This window comes from Euprymna scolopes, chromosome 25 (genome assembly GCF_053919585.1).
Source record: "Euprymna scolopes isolate OS-2025 chromosome 25, ASM5391958v1, whole genome shotgun sequence".
Lineage (NCBI taxonomy): Eukaryota > Metazoa > Mollusca > Cephalopoda > Sepiida > Sepiolidae > Euprymna > Euprymna scolopes.
The window spans coordinates 107,633,911-107,655,395 of NC_136506.1; the positions used below are offsets into that span (position 1 = coordinate 107,633,911).

The 21,485-nt window shown below is 32.0% G+C and overlaps 1 protein-coding gene across 1 annotated transcript in view; it reads right to left on the reverse strand.

Annotated features, from left to right (window-relative positions):
* Positions 1-14,052: 14,052 nt before the first annotated feature.
* The window catches only part of LOC145247564 (actin-related protein 2/3 complex subunit 5-B-like), a 32,672-nt gene continuing 25,239 nt past the window's right edge, over positions 14,053-21,485 (reverse strand). Inside the window, exons 3-4 of the mRNA XM_080109410.1 lie at positions 16,782-16,958; positions 14,053-15,565 (exon numbers count right to left, since the gene is read on the reverse strand). Of these exons, the coding sequence (XP_079965536.1) occupies positions 15,503-15,565; positions 16,782-16,958 (240 nt within the window). The 3' untranslated portion in view covers positions 14,053-15,502. The remainder of the gene's footprint in view (positions 15,566-16,781; positions 16,959-21,485) is intronic.

Sequence of the window (21,485 nt, forward strand, 5' to 3'; positions counted from 1 at the left end):
AGTGGTGGAAATTTGCAAACGACTGTAAAATAATGTTCTCGATAACACTGTTTGGGTATGAACCCACTTTTCCTCCTCATAAGATAGGTATGTCCAGCAACTTGCATAAAAGATACTGTATTTCACCATTTAATAACCCAAATTACAGTTTTTATCATTTAAGCTGAATGAACGATTTCAGAATGTTTCTTTCAACTTAAAAATCACATAATATTTTATTGATGGCAAAATTTATTTGTTGCATATAAATTGTTGCCGTTTAAAATTTTGTAACTTTGCATTCATGAATGCAGCAAAATTATTGAACTTGCTACCTCAACTATTCTACATCTACGAATCTAGAGATGGACAAAATGGAAGGTTAGAATTAGGGTTTGTTTTGACTGAATCTCTATAAAAAATCTACCAAAAATCAGTTAATTATCTAATCAATATGAAATTGTCACCGATTATTAAGTGAAGAATGGACTTTGTAAAGGTATAATTTTATTTTTCATAATCGATATATATCTGGAACTGAACAAATGCTTCCTGTAGAGAACGAGGCGAAGATTGCAGAAAAAAAAAAAAAAAAAACAGCTGTGCTTCAAATTCTGAGATAGAACATCTAAATTTTGAATGTGCTTAATTTTTCATCTTTTGAAGTGTGAAATTTGTTCTTAATTATTGCCTTTCAGAATAGCATATAAAAATATTTTTTTTTATTTTTATAAAAAAACACTACTTTTGAATCTTTAAAAATAAAATTTAAAATTTCTTTTAGAAAAGACTAATTTTTCCAATATGCCATTAAACAGGGAATGCTTTGAAGAATCTGTATCAAAAAGAAAAATATATATACCACTGTTGAAGTTTAACAGTTACAATAATTGTTCCTGCAATTTGTTGGTTACGTGAGATATAGTAATGTATGGTGGCCGAAAGTAGCGAAAAGGAAAAAAAATATTAAGCTAAAAATAAATGGATGTATTTATTTTTTTTAAATGAAGTATTTTACCATAAATGGCATTTGGAATTATAATTTTATTCAATTATTAAAAAAAAAAAGAAGAAAAATTGTCTGTTTGGTTACATGAAAATTTTCAAATTCATGGAAATACTAAAATAAATATTTAAATACGTCCAGGCTTCCATACTTTTAAAAATCTTAATCTATGTGTGAAGGGAATTTTTCAACTTGCAAAAAAAAAAAAAAAAAAAAAAAAAATGTAATTATTTGAAATTCAGGTACTTATCTATATTTCTATAAAAGTGAGAATGTGTGTGTGTGTGTGTGTGTGTGTGTGTGTGCGTGCGCGTGCAAAGACATTTCTCAATCTATCTACTCAACGAAGACATCTGGAAAACGTTTTGGTTTTCATCCAGAAAAAAGGGCTACTAAGAGGTCAAAATTGAAAAATTGATACTTGGGAGAGGTCATCACAATTTTTATTTTTTTGTTTAATTCCACATGCACAAATCGTTCACATTATGTTAAGAATAAGTAGGTTTCAAAGCACTTTTTAAAGATTATGTGGAACTGACCTAATGGTTATTGCACTTGACTCACTGTCTTTAGGTTTTGGTTTCGATCTCAGCTTGAGTAATTGTGGTTACAATAAGTGAACTGTTTAGAAAAAACATGATACTCGCATGCACATGTCTCAGTTTCTTTCCATTAAAAGTTTTTTTTTTAAGGAATTTAACGTTATGTTTAATACTGGACAACACTAGGTATATATTCTAGTATTTTAATATTTTTGTATAATATTATAGCAAATCCTCTTAAATCTTATTTAGACATAAAAAAATTAATTTAATCGATTCAAAAACCTTTAAAAAAATATTTAAATTTTGTTTACGTCTTTGGCAAAAAACTACAAAATATTGAATGAAGCATGTTTTTTGTAAATTTAAAAAATAAAATTCTATTAAAAATTATAGAAAAAGTATTATATCATTCTGCTTTTAATATAAAAAAATTAGGGTTTTATCTTTCTGGAAACAACAAAAGTTGTTCAGAAATGGATCTTAATAGATTTTAATTAAAAAAAAAACAAAAACGGCAGCTTGTTTTTTTTCTCGGTGTAATGGTTGTCGTTATATTAATCTAAAAACTATCATTCTTTCTTTTAATACTAGCCTGGGTGCCTGGAGGTGTGTGTTGAGCAAAAAAAAAAAAAAGTGATAGTAGGCAGGGAGGCAGGCTTGAACCTGTGATTCGAAGGTGGAAAAGAAAGTGAAAGAAAACATCTTATCCTTACTCCATGATGCAACCGGAAGAAGTTCGAAATGCTAAAATTGGGCAAAGTCAATCCAGCCGATACGATGACTTGCAAAAAGGTTTTGCAAAAAATCGACCCCTCCTTGCAGAAAAGTGCCCAGTTGAGGGTGAAGGAATTAATGTTTTTGACCAATTTTTCGTTCTTTGTCGGAGACATCAAGCTTCAAAATGATACCGATCTCGTAAAAATTCTTCACCTCTGTCGAAAGTTTTAGGCAGACATACAAACATATATGCATACATTTAAACAAACAGGTGAGATTTATATTATAGGCTAGCGGGGGTACCCAGTGTTGCCCGGATGTGGTGAGGTGTGTGTGCGTGGGGGGGGGGGTAAATCCAAACAAAATGGAAAATAAAGAAGAAGCGAACGTAATAACCCTATTTAAATATTATATAAAAAAAAACAGCGAACATGATGCAAAATAAAGATAAGCAAACGACGTTAAAACTTCTTAAAAACAAAAACAAAAAAACGGCAAACATGATGGAAAAATAAAAAAATGAACGAAAAAAGATGGCATAAATAACCGTTTCAATATTAAAACTTTAAAAATCGAAAAAGAAAATATATCGGACATCTCAGTTCAAACGTGCAATCTTAAGATAACAACGCTGCTACTATACCAACTGAGCTATGACCGTGTGAGCGAAAGTAGATGTTTTTTTTTTTTATATTTAAACTAATTCAAGAAAGAATGTTTTTTTGCTAAATTGCCATGAAGGAATGATTTTTTGCTATCCGTCCCTGTAGACAAGTGCCTAGTTGATGAGGAAGGAATTAATGTTTTGGCCAATTTTTTTATATTTGTTGTCTGAAGGGTTGAGCATCATAATGATACCAATCTCGTAAAAATCCGTCACCTCTGTTGAAAGTTTGTGCAAGATATACATACATGCATACATCTAAACAGATTTTTGCCCTTTATAGACTAACGGGGGTGCCCAGTGTTTGGAAACGAAAGAAAAAAAGTTTCTGTAGGCAGGTAGGCTCAAACCCGAAGCCTTGAGGCGAAGGTGAAAAAGAAAGCCTGACATCTTACCACAACACTAAGAGGGCAGAGAAGTAAGAATAGTTGAAATTAAATGATTAAAAAGTGAAGTAAATGAGTTCACATAGGTGCATAAACTTAATGAGGTCAAACATCACACCATAAGGGAATGAAATTCTGCACTTTAACTTTGGCTGCGAGGCAGTTTTTTTGGTTTTGTTTCCCTAAGATGTTGGGTGAAAACCAGCTCCCTCATAAAAAGGGGCATGTTCAAATGAATAGCAATTGCCTGATATGACGGGTTTTCACCGCATTGATCAAAACTCATTGCTTTCTGGATGTCCCTGATTTTGTTTCAATTAGTTTCACTTTATTTATACTAAGCCAAACAAACATGCAGGACAGAATAGCATGAATTTTATAAAATAAAAGCCGCTTAAATAAACGATAGGCACGATCTCGTTTCGTAAATCATAGATATTATAATCTAAGGAGTATATAAAAAGTTATAAGAAACAGTGCCTGATAGACTCTTCTCTTAGTTAACAATGGTAAACTCTGCTGGTCAGTAATGGCAGAACTATCACTTTCTTTTATATATCTATATATATATATATTTATATATCTACTGGATGCTTATCTAGAATTTCTCCCATGAAAAAAAGTCAGTATTATATAATTATCCATGACGGAAAGAAAATATATCAGTCACATGAAGTAGTTTTATTTTTAAATAAGAAAATCATTTTATGGCTAAACTCCAAACAACAATTCTTGTGATGCCATCTTGAAAACTTGACCAATTTACATAATTTTTGATATACACCCAAAAATATTCTGCATTAATGTTTATTAAATGACATAATTAGTCGCACATGGTTCTCATAAATACACAAATTGATAAACACAGCTAAGTTTGACATGCCTAGTCTATAGAAGGAAATCTCTTCAATAATGTTCCTTCTCTGCCTATTCCAGCATTGCTTAAGGTAGTCTTGAATTTCTTCTTGCTACTAGACTTAAACAATGTTAGATGTACAGCTGAGAATTGTGCAAATCTTGCCTCACTATTATCACCTCATTTATAGAAAAAGAGAGAAACAGATTTTGCGATCTATTTCCCCATGAGAGGATCACACAAGGTTGCTGTTTTGCAGAGTGAAAATTAAATAAACTTTTTGCATTCTCTGCATAAAACTCAATGCTGCAAAAGTTACCAGAATTGCCTGCATGTGGAACACTGTTCTACTAGTCTGCTTCCCCATTGAATACATGGTAGCCTTCAAATCCAATGTAAACATGTTCTTGTTGATCTGTCCCCATTTAATAATCCAAATTCTACCCAATTTAAACCATTAACGATTACTACACTGCCACCTTACATTCACTAACCCTTATCCTCGAGTGACTTTCAGGCCTTGATAAGTAGTGACTCCCAAGTAAAAAACAAAATAAAACAAAACACTAGTCTCTATTTATTTGCTTCCACATGAGAGTTGAGTTAAAACAAGATTGTTTTCTGTTTCTTTAATGTGAACAAAATTAGCTATCCAAAGAGGCATTCTCGATTGGGTCAGAAATAAAAATTGCCTCAATCTTGTAGGATTTCTTCTGACGACACTTTCTCTTTTCTATCTTATTAGAACAACACTTGGCTTCTAACCAAAAAGGAAATAGTAATCGAATAAGAGAAGCAGAGACGACCTTCTTACATAAACAGAACAAACCCAAAAACAAGGAGACAGGATTGGTCAGAGGAGTTGTTCTTTGTACAATGCTTGTGCGTATAAGTGAATATCTAGAAAAAAAAATGCATTTTATGTAAAAACACTATTATGTAATTACGTGTCATGTTGAAATTATAAATTTCAGAAGTTGCAAAAAATTATCAAGTAATAAAAAGAAAAGAATTTATTGAATAATGCAGTTTTAGTGATTTTGTCTTTTCCATATGACAAGCTGACTTATCTCCCTTGTTTTGTTAACCTTCATTTTAAATAAAAAAATGGTGAATCAATATTTTTTTTGTAAGAAATAGTTCTAGTAGATATTCTATGTGATCATTTTTTGCAATTAAAAATTTTTTTTTTTACTAATTTCAACATGACATGTATGTACTAGTGATTTTAAGTAAAATCACTTATTGATATTTGAGAACTGATGTATTTTCAAAACAAAAATACAGAAAAATGTTTAAGAAAAAAAAAAAAAAAGAAAAAGTGATGTAGATGTACGTACTCGTCATGGAGATATATACGTAAAATTATGTAATTAATCAAGTATTTTTTTAACTAAGAAAACCTAATTTATAAGAAAGTTATGTTTTGAACAGCCATGTTTTATAAATAAGGGGGAGATACATCAAAATCAACCTTATAATGGCTACAATTTCCTACTAAAATTTTTTTTTAAAAAATGCTATGTAAAAAAACTACTTATTCCACAAATCGCTTGAATTGATTATATTCATTCAATGATTTAAAAATATTTTCTATGATTTAGTTTTTTTTTTTTTTTTAATGTTTAATTCTAAATAAAGCACCCACTATTTTAATGTTTCAGATATCGACTTAAAATGCACAAGCACCAAATTAACAGAACAGACATTTTGAATTAAATATTCTTTCAGACAAACCTTTACAACAATAACAAATATGGTTCATTTTAACACTTTACTGCAGTTTCATAGTTTGTCCAAGGATTGCCAGCCATGCCAGTGGTATTCAGAGGCAAAGGAGAAAGTGTCAAGGGAATATTAAATTCACAAGTGGTTTCCAGTCGCATGTATACTTCAGTTAGGTGAAATGACAGCATTAGGTTTTTACAGGTTTTGCTGATAGGTGTTGATGTTCTACATACAGCACCTGGTATTCTCATCTAGTAATGACCAGTTCAACGTTGCTTAACTTCAGTGATCTAATGATCGAAAGTGCATCAATAAACTCCTGCTTTCATACAAATCCAGAAAAAAAAAAGAAAAAAGTACTCTTGCATATACTGACCTTGATTTCCATAAAACTTGGCTCAGGCTCGATTGGCAGCAGACGTAAACCGCCAGACTATGCTGAGCACTAATCAAGTTAATGAGCAAATGAAAAAGCACAATTGGATATGGAAGCAGACGACTTTTAAAAAAGTGGAAGAAAGTTTTTTTTATATTCATGCACGAGACTGTCAGACTAAGATGAATCTGTACGTTGAAGAAAATGATATAAGGTGCCTTGAATAAGTTTCCAGACTTTTTTGTACAGACATTTAAAATTGTTGTAGACTCTTGAAAATTCACTATGTTATTTCTACATATCATATGAGATGACTGACCAATTTTTGTGATTTCAGGTTCAAATGAACAGCTACAGCAGGAATTGGAATACAACCTACTAAAGCTTGATTGTCACAGCTGGTGAATTTCAAAATTGTAATCTGGATGTGAGGACACTTGGAAAAAATGCCACAGAAACATGGAATGCTTCAGACTGCTTTTGGACCATCTTGTATGAATCGACTATTAGTTTTTGAGTGGCATAAGAGATTCAAGAAAAGTAGGGAGTCTGTGAAGGATGGTGAAATGTGCAGGAGTAAGGAAGTCAGAACACCAAAGTTGATTAGCCAAATAAAGAATTTCATGGATAAGGACTGTTGTGTGTCTATATAGAGACAGTAAGTGCACAGTTTGATGTTTGTATGGGAATTGTACACAATTATTTGCGAAGAACTAAGGATGCGGAAGATTTGTGCAAAGTTTGTCCCAATGCATCAGTCCACAACTCCATCCTTGTCAGACTATTTGACCAAGATTGGCATCAAGACAGTTCCTCATCCTCCCTATAGTCCAGACCTTGCTCCCTGTGACTTTTAGTTATTCCATAAGCTCAAGGAAAACCTTAGAGGCTGTAGTTATGAGACAATTGAGGATATGAAAGCGGCTATGCCGAGGGTCATTGACATGCCCATATGAGGACTTTCAAGGTGCCATCCAGAAGTTGTTGGAATGATACAAGTACATTGTAGCCAGAGATTACTTTAAAAGGTACTAGAGTTTCATGTGTGTACTATCAATAAAAGTGCCCATACGAAAAATTCTGGAAACTTATTAAAGGCGCCTCATACAGACGTCTGAGTAAACAATAATTTATTGCCAAGGGAGAAAACTACTCGCCTCAGATTTGAGGTGCAAGACATGTACCTGGATGTATTCGCTTTAGAAAAGAGCGCATGTTTTCGAAGATGATTAGCAAAAATTGAGTTTTGCTAAATTGGCCTAAGATTTTCAAGGTTTTTAGAAAATAATTACAATTCGAATTCGTTTATTTTTATTTATTTATTTTTTTTTTTTTAGCAAAACTCAATTTTCACTAATTTTCCTTAAAAACTATTTTCATTAATAATTAATTTTCTAATTTAATGTATTTTATAATTTTTGGCCATATTCATTATTGAACCATGACAATGTTTTACCTGAAATTCAATATTTCGATTTTAAAGTTTTGCTCTAATAAAGTAGTTTTAAAAATGTATTGCTCCAAACAGTATTTTGCTTAGCTCGGTTAAAAAATAAAATCAACCTAAGTTTCTATTTATTTGCTTCACTATGAGGGCAAAGTTAGACACAAAGTCAGTTTTAAATGTAAGGAAATAATTCAGCTTCTCCAAAACTGGTACCCTGGAATGAGGATGAAAATTAGAAGTGCTTCAGTCAAGGTTGGTTGGTTGTTTTACGGCATATCAACCTTTTTCAGGTTATTTAATGCCGAATCTAGTTATTTTGAGGAACGATTTTTAATGGATTATTTTTTTTTACGTCAGATTCTATTTAACCCATAGTTAGGACCCTAACAGGTACTACCACTCCGGGTCAGAGTAGACCTGGGAGCAGTGGCAATTAAAGGGTGGCTCCACACTCCCCAAAGCCCGCAAGTTTTAGGTCATATCCAGGACCTTCAGTTAAGGAGAGTTTCTTTCACTGATCAAGGACAGAACATATACTACGCTTTGGTCCTAAAGATTCATTGTATACAATTTATTGAACACAAGATGCTATTTTTAGCCATAACTAGGAGAAATGTGTTAGTATATAAATGAACACTTGATCAAATTGGATTTGAATCCAGCTTAATTTTGTAAACGGTGACAAATTCCATTAAATCAAAATCATTATTTTCTGTGTTGGATCCTTAGAAGTTTTTCACAGAAATCTTTCAAAATTAAAAAAAGAAATCCATGGTTTCTAAAATTTTCTTTTTAATTATTACACTTATACTTACATATGTATACAAGCATAGAGTTGGCAACTGAATTTCCATATTCTTGGGAGGGGAGAGATTTCAAATTTTTTATTTTAGAATTCTATTTTCAAATGATTTTTTAATATTTATTTTTATGTCATTAAAATTTTCAGAAAAAAGAAATGAACATTTTTTTGCTTTTTTACTAACAAAATATTGAAAATCTTGTTGAATATTTGAAAAAAGTTATAAACAAGAGTGAATACATTATTAATCAGTTATTTAAATAAAACAAACTTTTACATTCAAATACAAAGAAAGTAACAAAAACTTTGTAGCCAACTCCGTTAATTCTAAGTAAACTACAATAAGTTTTTGTTTTAGTGATAACTAGGGAGGGGTACCCGGCGTTGCCCGGGTGTTTGTAGGTGTGTGAAAAAAAAACAAAAAAAAAGGTGCCCGTGAAAAAAAAGCCTTGACGACGCACAGTTGGAAAATAGTAAAGTGTGAAAAAAAAAAAAAAAAAAAAAAAAAAAAACACAGATGCGCGTTTTTGATTGACGTGACGGCGATAGCTATTCAGCAGTTAGCATTTTGTGCGGGACAGTTTTTAATGAGGTCAATAAATCGGTTTGTTTGTTTTTAAAAACCCGCTCCCTCGTCTCGAAAGCTACCGTCTAATATGACAAAGTCGACATTAACCAAACGTTACTTAGCTCTCTAGAGACCACTGGCTCTGGGCCTGTGATTAGGGTCGAGTTTCACTTTTTTTTATACAGAAAACCGAATGTAACGCGTGCCGATGCGGGAAATGTGGAATAATTAACGTTTGAAAGTCAATAAAATTAAATAGACAGGCGAGCTCCGTGGTTAACTGTGAGATATTACAATTTATAGATGATATAAAAAGTTTTAAGTTGTGAACCGAGCGAGCACTTCTCTGAAAGAAGCCTTTCGCGGACATCGAAGAAAAGCGTACATACATACATTTTCGCTTTTATATATATAGATGCATTATTGTTTGGATTCTATTAAAACATTCAACAATTAACCCCACCCCCTTAGTTGAATTGACATGAAAAAGGAGGAAAATTTGTGAAATCGTGTGTAATACTTCAGTTAGTCTTTTATAAGTCTTTTATATATTTGTAAAAAAAAAAAAATTTTGATTTCTAAATTCTTCCTTACCAACAATCCAAAAAGAAATTTGTTTCTCAAGAAATGATGGCACAGGTATTCTTTCAGACCATTTCTTTGAGCTTCCACCACATCTTTAACGAATATATCTGTAAACATTTTCTAATGTTTCTCGTCAACTAAAGAATTTTTTATATATTTTATTTTTACCATGTAGTCACTATTTATCAAGGCCAGGATGCCACTCAAGAATAAAGATAAATGGATATCGTGATGATTGGTAATGGTGGAAATTGGGTAAGTTCATATATTTTATAGAAAGGCTCATCAAGAACCTGTTTACATTGGAGACGAAAACGACCATGTTATAGTCAACTGGGAAGCATGTTCCACAGACGAGCAGTTCTATGAAAATGGTTTGTTCATGGAATTTTTGCTTAGTTTTTTAAGCATAGATAGAACGCAAAGGGAATTGCTGAATAGTGGAAATGGTAAAAAAAGGATGCAAGATACTTACTGCCTCCACCCATCTTATTTTTTACAAAAGGTGGAGGTACAACAATAAAATTTTAGAATTTCAATTTTATTTAATGTTTATTGTTTTAAAACTTATCACAGCTGCCAGCAGCCTTGTTTGGACAACAGTAATTTTTTTTTTCTTTAGTTGTGTTCACTCCGAACAAGGCATATTGCCACTTAGCTGTAAAGGGCTACTATTTGGGATCATGTTTAGGAGAATGGTCACACTTGTGATAGCATAATACAGTAAGTAAAAGTTGGCACTTGTCCAGAATTCTCTTTATTAAAAAAAAAAAAAAAAGAATAGAATAAAAAAAAAATCTATGTGTATACTTGTAATAGAAAGAAAATATTGTATACCAAAAATCAAATTAATCGAGTAGTTTTATTTTTATAAAGAAAATAATTTTTAAGCGAATTTAATTATTTGAAATTATCTTCCTTGTTCCATTAGACAGTTTTCAAGATAGGGTCACAGAATTGCCATTTAAATCATAAAATTTGGTTTTATTTTTAAATAAGAAAATCATTTGATCAATTTACATAATTTTTGATGTACAATATTTTCTTTCCATCATGGGTATGTACAGCATAGAAATTTTTTCTTTTTTTTGTCATGAATGGCTGTAAATTTTTAAGAAGCACCTAAAATTCTTAGTTGAAAACAGAAAAACAATTTGTTGATTAACGATGCAGCAATAAGATTAACATTATTTGAAATTGAAAAAAAAAAAAAGGTGCTTGGTTTCACGTTGAAGTGATTGTTAAGTACCGAAGAGCTTTTGTTATTTACAGTTGAGGATATGTCCGATTGCAGAAAATTGGAAAGAACTAGTATTATTTGGACTACTATTCTCATCTTGGTTGTCATTTTATACAAATTATCAATTTTTAATTTAAAAAAATTGCAAAATATAATATAAAACCGGTACAGACTTGAAATTATACAACATAAATAAAAAAATTTTTTTTTAAATATGTAACATCCGAGATGAGAAAAGTAATCCAAATAGAAATTAATTCATCTAAAAAATTACAATAAAACAAAATTTACAATGCTCACTCAAAACTGCATTTGAAATTCTTGGAGATTGCATTCATTTAAAAACGACCCTCACTTTGTGAACAGAAAATCTCTTAAATTTAAACGTAATTAACCTATAAAAACATTCTACCATTGTATATATAACACTGGTTTTATATATCTCGTTCCTCTTTTTTTCCCCCCTTTTTATAAAAGTTTCTTGATACAATCCCTTGACAAGTGAGGGTGAAACCGGTCAGCTGACTTTTCTTTTTCAAATCACCCTCTTCCTTCTTATCACTTTTAATCATAAATATTAACAAAAAAGTTTTCCCTTTCTAATTGCAATATTGAAATTTTGTAGCTTCTACCCCCAAAAATCACGTAGTTCACAATTTCTCAAAAAGGGAACAAATTGTCTGAAAGATTCAGGAGTACAACTTGAATTGATAACCTGAAATAGAACACAATCATTTTCTTTTTATAGCATGTTTAGTCATTTGTAGGAGATAATACCTTAAAAAATTTTTTTAAATAAAATAAAAAAATAAAAATAAAAACCTGATATACATACTTATCATGGAACAAAGATCTCATATTCCAAAAATTAAGTAAATTAATCAAGTAGTTTTTTTTTTTAACTTAAATAAAAAAAATAAATAAAAATAGCAATTAATCATTTTGAATACAAAACAAAATCTTGGTAATCAAATGTAGTTATCCTTGAATTCTAACACATTCTAAAACAACATGGCAGTTTTTAGCTCCAGTCTCGCTTTTTATAAAATTTGATTTTCCTAGTTAAAAAAAAAAAAAAATAAATAAATAAAAAATAAAAATACTTTATCAATTTATGTAGCTTTTAGAATATGACATTGTCGTTCCATGAGTGGTACATACACCAGACATTAAAGATTTTTCTGTATTAAATCAGATTGAATTCTTAAAAAAAAAAGGAAAGGTAAAAAAAGAACATCTTTGCATTAAGTTAATAACATTCTTATAAAAATCTTTATTTAATCATAGAAAGGTCATGCAATTGTTTAAGCCTTTCTTTTCAGAAAAAAAAATCTATTGAAAAAAAAAAAAAAAAAAAAAAAAAAAAAAAAAAAAAAGTTGACTTGATAAAACGTCTCTTTCACTTAAAAAAAAAAAATCATATTACAATAATTTTCTTAGTCCAAATTCATTTTTTGGGGACTGGGTGGGTGGGTAGGGGGGGTGAGTAAGATTTTTAAAATTTGTTTTGGATACTTTATTTTTAAAACTGTATATTTATTCAAAACAAGTTCTGAAACTGCAGCCCAGTTGGCAAAGTAATTGCCATACATTTGCCAAACAAGACCAGTTATATTTCCAATTACTATATTCCTTCATTATGTGGCAGTTCTACTGTTTAAGAATAATTCAAAGATATTTTCTTTTTCATTTTAATATAGAAATGGAAAAACCTTGATTTAATTTGTTGATACTAAGAAATTTATCACATCAATTGGTTGGTTTATCAACTTATTTAGTAGATTATCAGAATAACCGGTGTCATTATGATCCGTGAAAGGAACGGAAAATTACTCTTAAAATAAAACATTTTTAATTTTTATTACATATATCAAATTGAAGTTTAGTTTTAGCTTAGATTCTAATGCAAATTCTTGCTCAATATCAAATTATATTTAGATATAAACACACACACTATTTGATGTATCTATTTTCAGTATTTACTTCAGTGCTCGATATGCAGGTAGAGCTAGGTAACAAGTTTTGAAAATATATATGGCAATTAAGCTACACAGAATTTTCCATGTTTCATCCTTGTGAGTTTTCGTCAGGTTATTGCATGCTTTCATATATCTACATTATTCCATTGACTGAGATACATGGATGTGTGAATAACAAAGAATCTGATTGGCTCACTAGCAAACTCAGCACCACATGAATATATAAAAGCATGCAGTAATATCAATTCCATGCAATAGTCCTGACGAATCCTCATGCAGATGAAACACAAAATTCTGTGTAACTTAACTGCTATATATATTTTCAAAACGTGTGTGTGTGTGTGTAAACTACATATTTCAGAATAGAGAGCTCAATGTGCATAAAATACAGAACAAATTTTGGTGCTTATTTATAATCCAACCTAATTTTAAAAAATATAAAATCTTTATGATGTACGTACCCGTCACCAAACAAAAACATCATATTCCAAAAATCATAAATTTATCAAGTATTTAAAGAAAAAAAATTATGAGTAAACAAATTTGCGTTTTCATCCACCATGTGGTTTTAAATAAAGGGAGACAATTCAATTGGAATTATAGAGATCCAAATCAGCCTTGTAATGGATAAAATTTATTAGTAAAATTGCTAAAAATCATTAAAAAAAAAAAAAAAAAATTTCTATATATAAAAATATACTTGGTCAATTTACATGGTTTTTGGAATATGACATCTTAGTTCTGTGACAGGTACGTACATCATAAGTTTTCCGTATTTTTTTTGTTTTTTAATTAGATTGAATTATGGACAACAACAAAAATCTTTTAAGGTTACAAGATAAACTGAACACTTGTCAGATAAATTTACTTCAGCCATAGCTTTTACTCTGATACAACTTCTGGTAAATGTTGAAAGAGAAAGAAAAATTGTAATACTAAACAGTTTAGACTCAAGAAGACCAAAATAAATTTATTATCTGGTAAGTGTTGAATTTGTTATTCAATGTTGATAACCGTCTGTGTGTGTGTGTGTGTGCTTTGTCGGACATTTGGGAGCGATTCAAGGTATTAATTTAGCTCCCAACAAAAAGTTTGGGGATTTAAATTTGACTATTGTTTTTTTAAATAAATTTTTTTTTTTAAATATTTCTAATTAATAATCTTTCCATTTGGATTTTCTTTTTTTTTTTAACAAAGCCTTTAATAAAGCAAGCTGTAAGATAATTTGATTCCGTAAGTTTTTTCTTTAAATATTAAGATGCAAGGCCTAAAAATTCTTAAATTGGCCTAAAGATTGACAATGAAAATGTCATCTAATGATGATCAGAGTGTGGATGTATATATAAAAATCAAAAATTGTTTGTATGTTCGACATTTCATCTTAATTGTTCAAAGACTTGTTTTTCTTCCCAACAGTCATCTTGAAAACGTTTTTAAAGACAAAATGTTGAACATGTAAAAAATTTATGATTTTTCTTTTTTTTTTGTTTTTTAAATTTTCATTAGATTGGCTTCATTATTCCATAGCTATTATATATATATATTATATTATATATATATGGTTGTAATTCTGAAAAATAGGTAAAGTATAAAATTTTTTTTTTTTTTACCAAATGTTTTGGTTTTGTAAATATTTTTTTTAATAACTTTTTATATTTCTTAATATTGGGCAAATTTAGCAACAGTATCAAACAACCTCTTCAAAGTTGTTTTCCATTTTGCTTTCCCCAGACCCAAAAAGAAAAAAAGGAGGAATGGGAGAGGATATAAAGACAGGGAGAAGAAAAAAAATTATGATTTAAAAAAAAAAAAAGTTTTTAAAATAGTTTCAGTTGTTGGATGAAACAAAAACAGAGCCTCATAACAAATGCAGATGGTCATTGAGAAAAAAAAAAAAAAAAAAAAAAAAAAAAAAAAAAAAAATGGAGACTGATTCTGTTTGTTAACGCTTTCAACACACAAGCTTCTGAATGCCATTTAGCCTGTATATGAACTTGATAAAAACAAAGACATCAAAACATTTGCAACATATTGAGAGAATCTCTCAATAGGCAGATCCAAAGATAAGATGAAACAAGCCTTCTGATTGGCTGTTCTATTGCTTATGTTTATAAACATGGCAGCCAGAATATTAGCCAATCAAATTTCAGCAATAAAGCCATTAGCAATTGAAAATAACTGGCCACTCATGTTTAAAGAGTTCAAATATCAGGCAATCATTTTTGTTCAGCTCTAAAAGAATCCTGCAAAAAAAAAAAAGAGACTCCTCATTCATTCACACTATCAATTACCACAGAAGATAGATAACTTAAGTAGTCAAACAAGGTCCGAATCATTTCTACAGACAACAGCCCAAACAGCTGAAATGCTTAAACTTTTTTGTTCTTTTCGTTTTGTTCTTCGTTTGAAATACAAGATTTAGATTCTTTTATAGGAAAAGATTATGCGTCTTTCTCCCCGCCCCTTCTTCATGTGTTAGCTCTTTTCTTCTTTTAATTCCTCTGACCATAATATGAGCAGTGGTGCTGTTGTAAAACCAACACACTACTATGTTTGGATACTTAAAAGTGTTGCCGTTCCGTCACAAGGGCTGCCATAACTGTTGCTTACATTATTCACCAATATTATACCCTCTTGCGATCTGTCAACACTCGTACTATTGATCCCAAGCCACCAACTGCAAACACCTACAAAAAAAAAAAAAAAAAAAAAAAAAGAAAGTTTTATTAGTTTTTGTCAAACATAAGAAAAAAGTAAAATTTTTTTCTAATGTGAAAACAAATGGTGTATATAATCATCTATTATGTAAAAGGAAGTAATCTGTGTCAGCTTGTCTAACTAAATCTCAAAACTACAAAACGAACAGTTGGTATAGCTAAAAAAGCTGGGAAACAGAAGAGAGTTGCACAGGTGTACATTTCTAAGAAAAAAAGCTTTGTTCATGGAATCTACATTTAGGTTTAGGCAGATATAGAGTGGGGAAAATTATTGATAGCGGTTTCAGCTAGACGGGGGTTTTCAGAAAAAGTTTGACAAGAGAGGACCATAGATTAGAGCTCAGACGAGCACTTGCCATGAAAATAATGATAAAGGCTTGCAATGTCTCTTCTGTGAGAAAGAGGTTGCAGGGAAGAGAAAAGGGCTACAAAGTCTATTTTGAACTCTGTCAAGGCAGAATAAGCTGGTCCTAGCAGCTTATTCTGCTCAGATGTGGCACCAGATGTGATACAGTAAGTAGCATGTAAAAATTTGGTACTGACAAGACTTAATGTTGCTTAACTTTGATCTAACGAGAACTGATATGTCAAAGTGATAATGGCATACTATATTGTTTATAGTTATCAAATAATACAAAGTCAGATTCCAGCTACTATTAAAAAAATAAAAATAAAAAACATGGCAACTCAGATTAATCTTTAGTGACTTCACCATTAAGTCATTAGACAATATATATCCTCTACTAAATTCAATTAGGATAATTAATGCAATTTCTCCTACATTATATGAGCAAGCAGGATGACACAGTTAAGACATTGGACTTTCACAGTCAGTAACAACTAAAGATTTGATCTTGAGGTTGGATAAAACAATACTGGAGAATCTTTAAAAAGATGAAACACATTTGTGTAAATATTATAAATATAACTAAAAGGAAAAATTTAATACTACTATTATTACAATCAGTAAAAAAAACAAAAAAAAAAAAAAAACATCACTTGAAATTCCAAAACATAATCTGAAGAGACAAACCTTAAAATTCCAGCAAATAATCACGTGATCATAAGCAGTGTGTGTAGGGAGGAAGGGATTATGAAAAACTCAAACGATAAAAAAAATATTCAACTATCAGTTTATTATAGAATATAACATTTTATTGAAAAACCAAAATGTAGAGTTCCTTACTTTTTCATGCCAAGTTAATAACATTGCACTGCTTCCTTCGGTTTGGCATTCAAAGCCATAATAGATGTACTTCATAAGCATGTCAATCTGTTTCTCATCCAGCGATTTGATGGCCGGTTCAATTTCACTGCTTCGGAAAGAACTGAGGACTTTGACGGCTAATGGAGTGGTTTTATCCTGCAAATAGAAAAGGAAAAAAGACGGTCTTATATATTGTCAGTTATAGCTGGTAAAAAATAGATTAAATCATATTAAATAAATTTAATAGCGTTATATTTAGATTTTAATCTTTGGAAGGGTATATAAGTGTTGCAAAACTGAGAAATTAATTTCACCCATCCATAGGTAAGTAAACTGACTGACACACTCTTTCTCTCTCACAAACACACAGAGTCTCAGAAGTCACACATCATCTAGGTTTTCATAAAAATATACATAACTAGCAGTTCAGCCCGGATTTGCTCAGGCTCTATGTACTGTTCATAACTTGTCCTACATGTGAATACACTTTATGTAAGATTTCAAAATGTTCAGACCAAAATTTGTCCGAGTAATTTCGTAGAGATCGCGGAGGTCAATTTTTTTTTTTTTTTTTTTTAACCATGACCCCAATTTTAACTCCTTAACATTTATTATTTTGGTCTCAAATCAAAATACAAAATTTTACCCACGTTCAAGTTACCTACATCTAAAATTTCAAGTCTTTAGACCAAAAATTGGCGGAGAAATTTGGAAGACTCTGCAAAGGTCAACTCTTTCAACTTTGACCTTTTAGCAGCCAAATTTTCCCCCCAAAACTGATTAAAATGGTCGCCACATATCTAAATACCCATTATGTATAAATTTCAAATGCTTAGCCCCAAAATTGGCTGAGTAGTTTGCTAGACACAGCAAAAGTGAAATCTTGTAACTTTGACGCCTTGGCAGCACAAATTTTTCACCCAAACCGATTAAAAAGCTTTCCCTATCTCTGGATACACTTTATGTAAAATTTCTAATGTTTAGACCAGAAATTGGCTGCATAATTTGGTAGAAACTGCAGAGGTCAAATTTTTTTACTTTGACCCCATAACATTTTTGGGGGGGGGGGGGGGGGGGGTAGACTAAAATCAAATTATAAAGTTTGATCCATGTCCAAATAACCTACATTTCAAATTTAAAGTGTTTAGACCCAAAATTGGCAGAGGAGTTTGGTAGAGTTTTCAAAGGTCAAATCATTGAACTTTGACCCCTTGAGAGCCAAATTGCTGGCCAAAAACCAATTAAAGAGATTTTCCCAAATCTCAATACTCCTCATATCAAATCTCAAGTCTCTAGACCAAAAATTGACAGTTATTGTGTAGGGAAATGTACACAGACACACACAGACATTTTCATAGATATATAGATGATATCTATTTTATTGATCACTAGCATGGGTGCCCGGCATTGCCTGGGTGTTTAGAGGTGTGTGTTGAGCAAAAAAAAAAAAAAAAAAATGATAGTAGGAAGGTAGGCTCGAACCCATACCGCAAAGGAGGAAAAGAACGGGGGAAAAAAACGTGACATCTTTGCTGTTACGACCACCGCCAAACCGGAAATGACGTAGGTTTAAATTAAGGCTAGACAATCGAAAAGAGGAGATGACTTTGGAAAATATTAGTGCGAAAAAGCGACCCCTCCCTGTAGAAAAGTGCCAAGTTAAGGGTGAAGAAATTAATGTTTTTAGCCAATTTTTCGGTATTTGTCATCTGAAGGGTCAAGCTTAAAAACGATACTGATCTTGTGAAAATCCGTCGCCTCTGTCAAAAGTTTTAGGCAGACATGCAAACATACATACATAGATTTATATATATTTTTGACCCAAACCAATTAAAAAGCTTGCCCTATCTCTGAATACCCTTTATGTAAAATTTCAAATGTTTAGACCAGAAATTGTCTGAGTAATTTGGTAGAGACCGCAGAGGTCAATTCATTTTTAACTTTGACCCCTATTATGACCCTTTAACATTTGTTTTGGGCTCAAATCAAGCTATTAAGTTAAATCCATGTCCAAGAACCTATATCTAAAATTTCAAGTGTTTAGACCCAAAATTGGCGGAGGAGTTTGGTAGAGTTCTCAAAGGTCAAATCGTTGAACTTTGACCCCTTAACAGCCAAATTTCTGGCCGAAAACCGATTAAAGATTTTCCCAAATCTCAATATCCTGTATATCAAATTTTGAGTCTGTAGACTGAAAATTGACAGAATTATTGTGTAGGGAAATGTACACAGACAGACACTTTCACTTTTATAGATATATAGATTAGCTTAACAGCTTTGAGATGTCCACAAAGTAAAAAACTCGAGGGTGTTTGTGCATGTGTATATACATATATCTCCATATATAATAAAATAACTGCAGAAATTCCCCTCTGGAACAAAGTATCATAAGTTTGCAAAAACAGATGCCACACACAAATTCAATAAGTCTAGGCTAATAGCCACAATTTTATGTAGCTTTTGAACACCATTTTGGACATATTCAATCACAATATTAAAATACTACAATGCAGCCTATGAGCAACATCTATAAAGAAAGGAGTCCCTATTTTTCTCTCTAAATATTTAGTACTACCACTGCTACCAGTTGTCACTGGGACGAATTCTACATGTTCCACAAATTCTGCAATTTCACCGATTGTAACTAGCTAATACATATATAGACCAAACAATCTTTCTAACTTCCAATTCATAAATAATAAAGGCTTCCTCACCAAAGTCCATCCACTGATTGGCTGAGCTCTGAAAATTTTCATATTCCGGAATCCAATATTTCCCTTTATAACTGTTACTAACATTAAATTATGGCATCACAAAGACATTATTTCTTATGGTATTAAGTTCATTTAATGCTTAAGTCATTAGTGTGTGTGTGTGTTTGCATACGATACAAATCACTTGTTACAAGGCTGTTTGCTCTGCAACTGAGAAGGCTAACATGCTTGCCAGTCGGTTTGCCTCCAATTCCACACTGGACCCTGCCGACCACCCCTACCTGACTTTCCTTTGCGGACAGACGACACACTAGATGATCTGAAAATCACCCCTTCTCAGGTGTATGCCATCATAAGAAATCTTGACACTGCAAAAGCATGTGGACCTGATCTCATCCTGGCTGTGCTATTAAAAAAGTGCTCCGCTGAAGTAGCTCCAGTTCTCTCCAAACTTTACAACAAATGCCTTAATGAATCTTGCTTTCCTGCCTGCTGGAAAACTGCTTAAGTTCAAGGCTAGACAATCGAAAAGAGGAGATGACTTTGGAAAATATTAGTGCGAAAAAGCGACCCCTCCCTGTAGAAAAGTGCCAAGTTAAGAGTGAAGAAATTAATGTTTTCAAGAATTCTGGCGAAAGAACTGACCCAGTAAATTATCGCCCCATTAGCCTCCTCCCACTTTTCGCCAAAATATTTGAGACAATTAACCAAGCTCTAGTCCATCACCTTACAGATGCTAAACTTCTGACTGACCAACAATATGGATTTAGACAAGCCCATTCAACAGCAGACATCCAACTGTAATCTCAGAGCGAATATACCAGTCACTGGACAAAATGGGGGAAGGTAGAGCGGTAGCTCTAGATATATCTAAGGCTTTTGACAGGGTATGGCATGAAGGTCTTCTCAGGAAAATCAGATCATATAGTATCACTGAAAGAATACATGACATAATTAAATCCTTCTTAGATAAGAGAAAAATCCAGGTTGTCCTCGACGGTCATATATCTAAACAATACGATATAAATGCGGAAGTGCATCAGGGGTCTATCCTGGGACCTCTGTTATTCCTAATATTCAAATGACCTCCCTGACAAAATTGCCTGTGAGATGGGTATATATGCTGACGACATCACACTCTATAACAGACACAACAGGAAAACAAATGAACATATCTAAAGAAATGGCAGAAGCACTAGAGGATGACCTCCGATCTGTAGTGGAATGGGCACATAAATGGATGGTCACATTCAATGCTGCCAAGACAAAACTTGTTTCCTTCAATAATTACAAGAAACCTTCTCTACCACCAATAGCAATGGCCAATGACTCTTTATCTGAAAGTACATCGGCCTAACGCTCTCAGGAAACATGAGTTGGAACAATTACATTGAGAGTATCGCCAGGACCGCTGCAAAGAAGGTAGGTTCTCTCTACCGCACTAGAAAGATACTAACACCCGAAAGTATCCTGTACCTCTATAAGGCCACCATTCGCCCATGTATGAAGTATTGTTGTCATATTTGGGCTGGTGCATCTACCACTAGTTTCTCGCTCCTAGACAAGGTTCAAAAGAGAGTCGCCAATCTGATAGGTCCTGAATTGTCATCTAAACTTCAGCCTCTGTCCCATCGACGAAATGTTGCATCCCTCTGCCTTTTCTACAAGTACTTTAATGGTGAATGCTCTGACAAACTGCAAGCACTTGTGCTTCCCCAACTGTACTGATATGCAGAAGTTCAAATGCAACGTGAACCGACATCTTGCTGCCCAACTCCCTACACAGTACCCCTGATGCCCACGTTCCTGATAGTAGCCCCCTACAACAAATTGGCAATATGCCTTGTTTGGGGTAAAAATATAATAATAAAAAAAGTAAGAAAAACATTAGATAGACCGAGATTCAAACCTTGTAAGCAAGGTTCGGAAATAGATTCAGAAAGGAATTCACATTGTTCAGTTTCACATA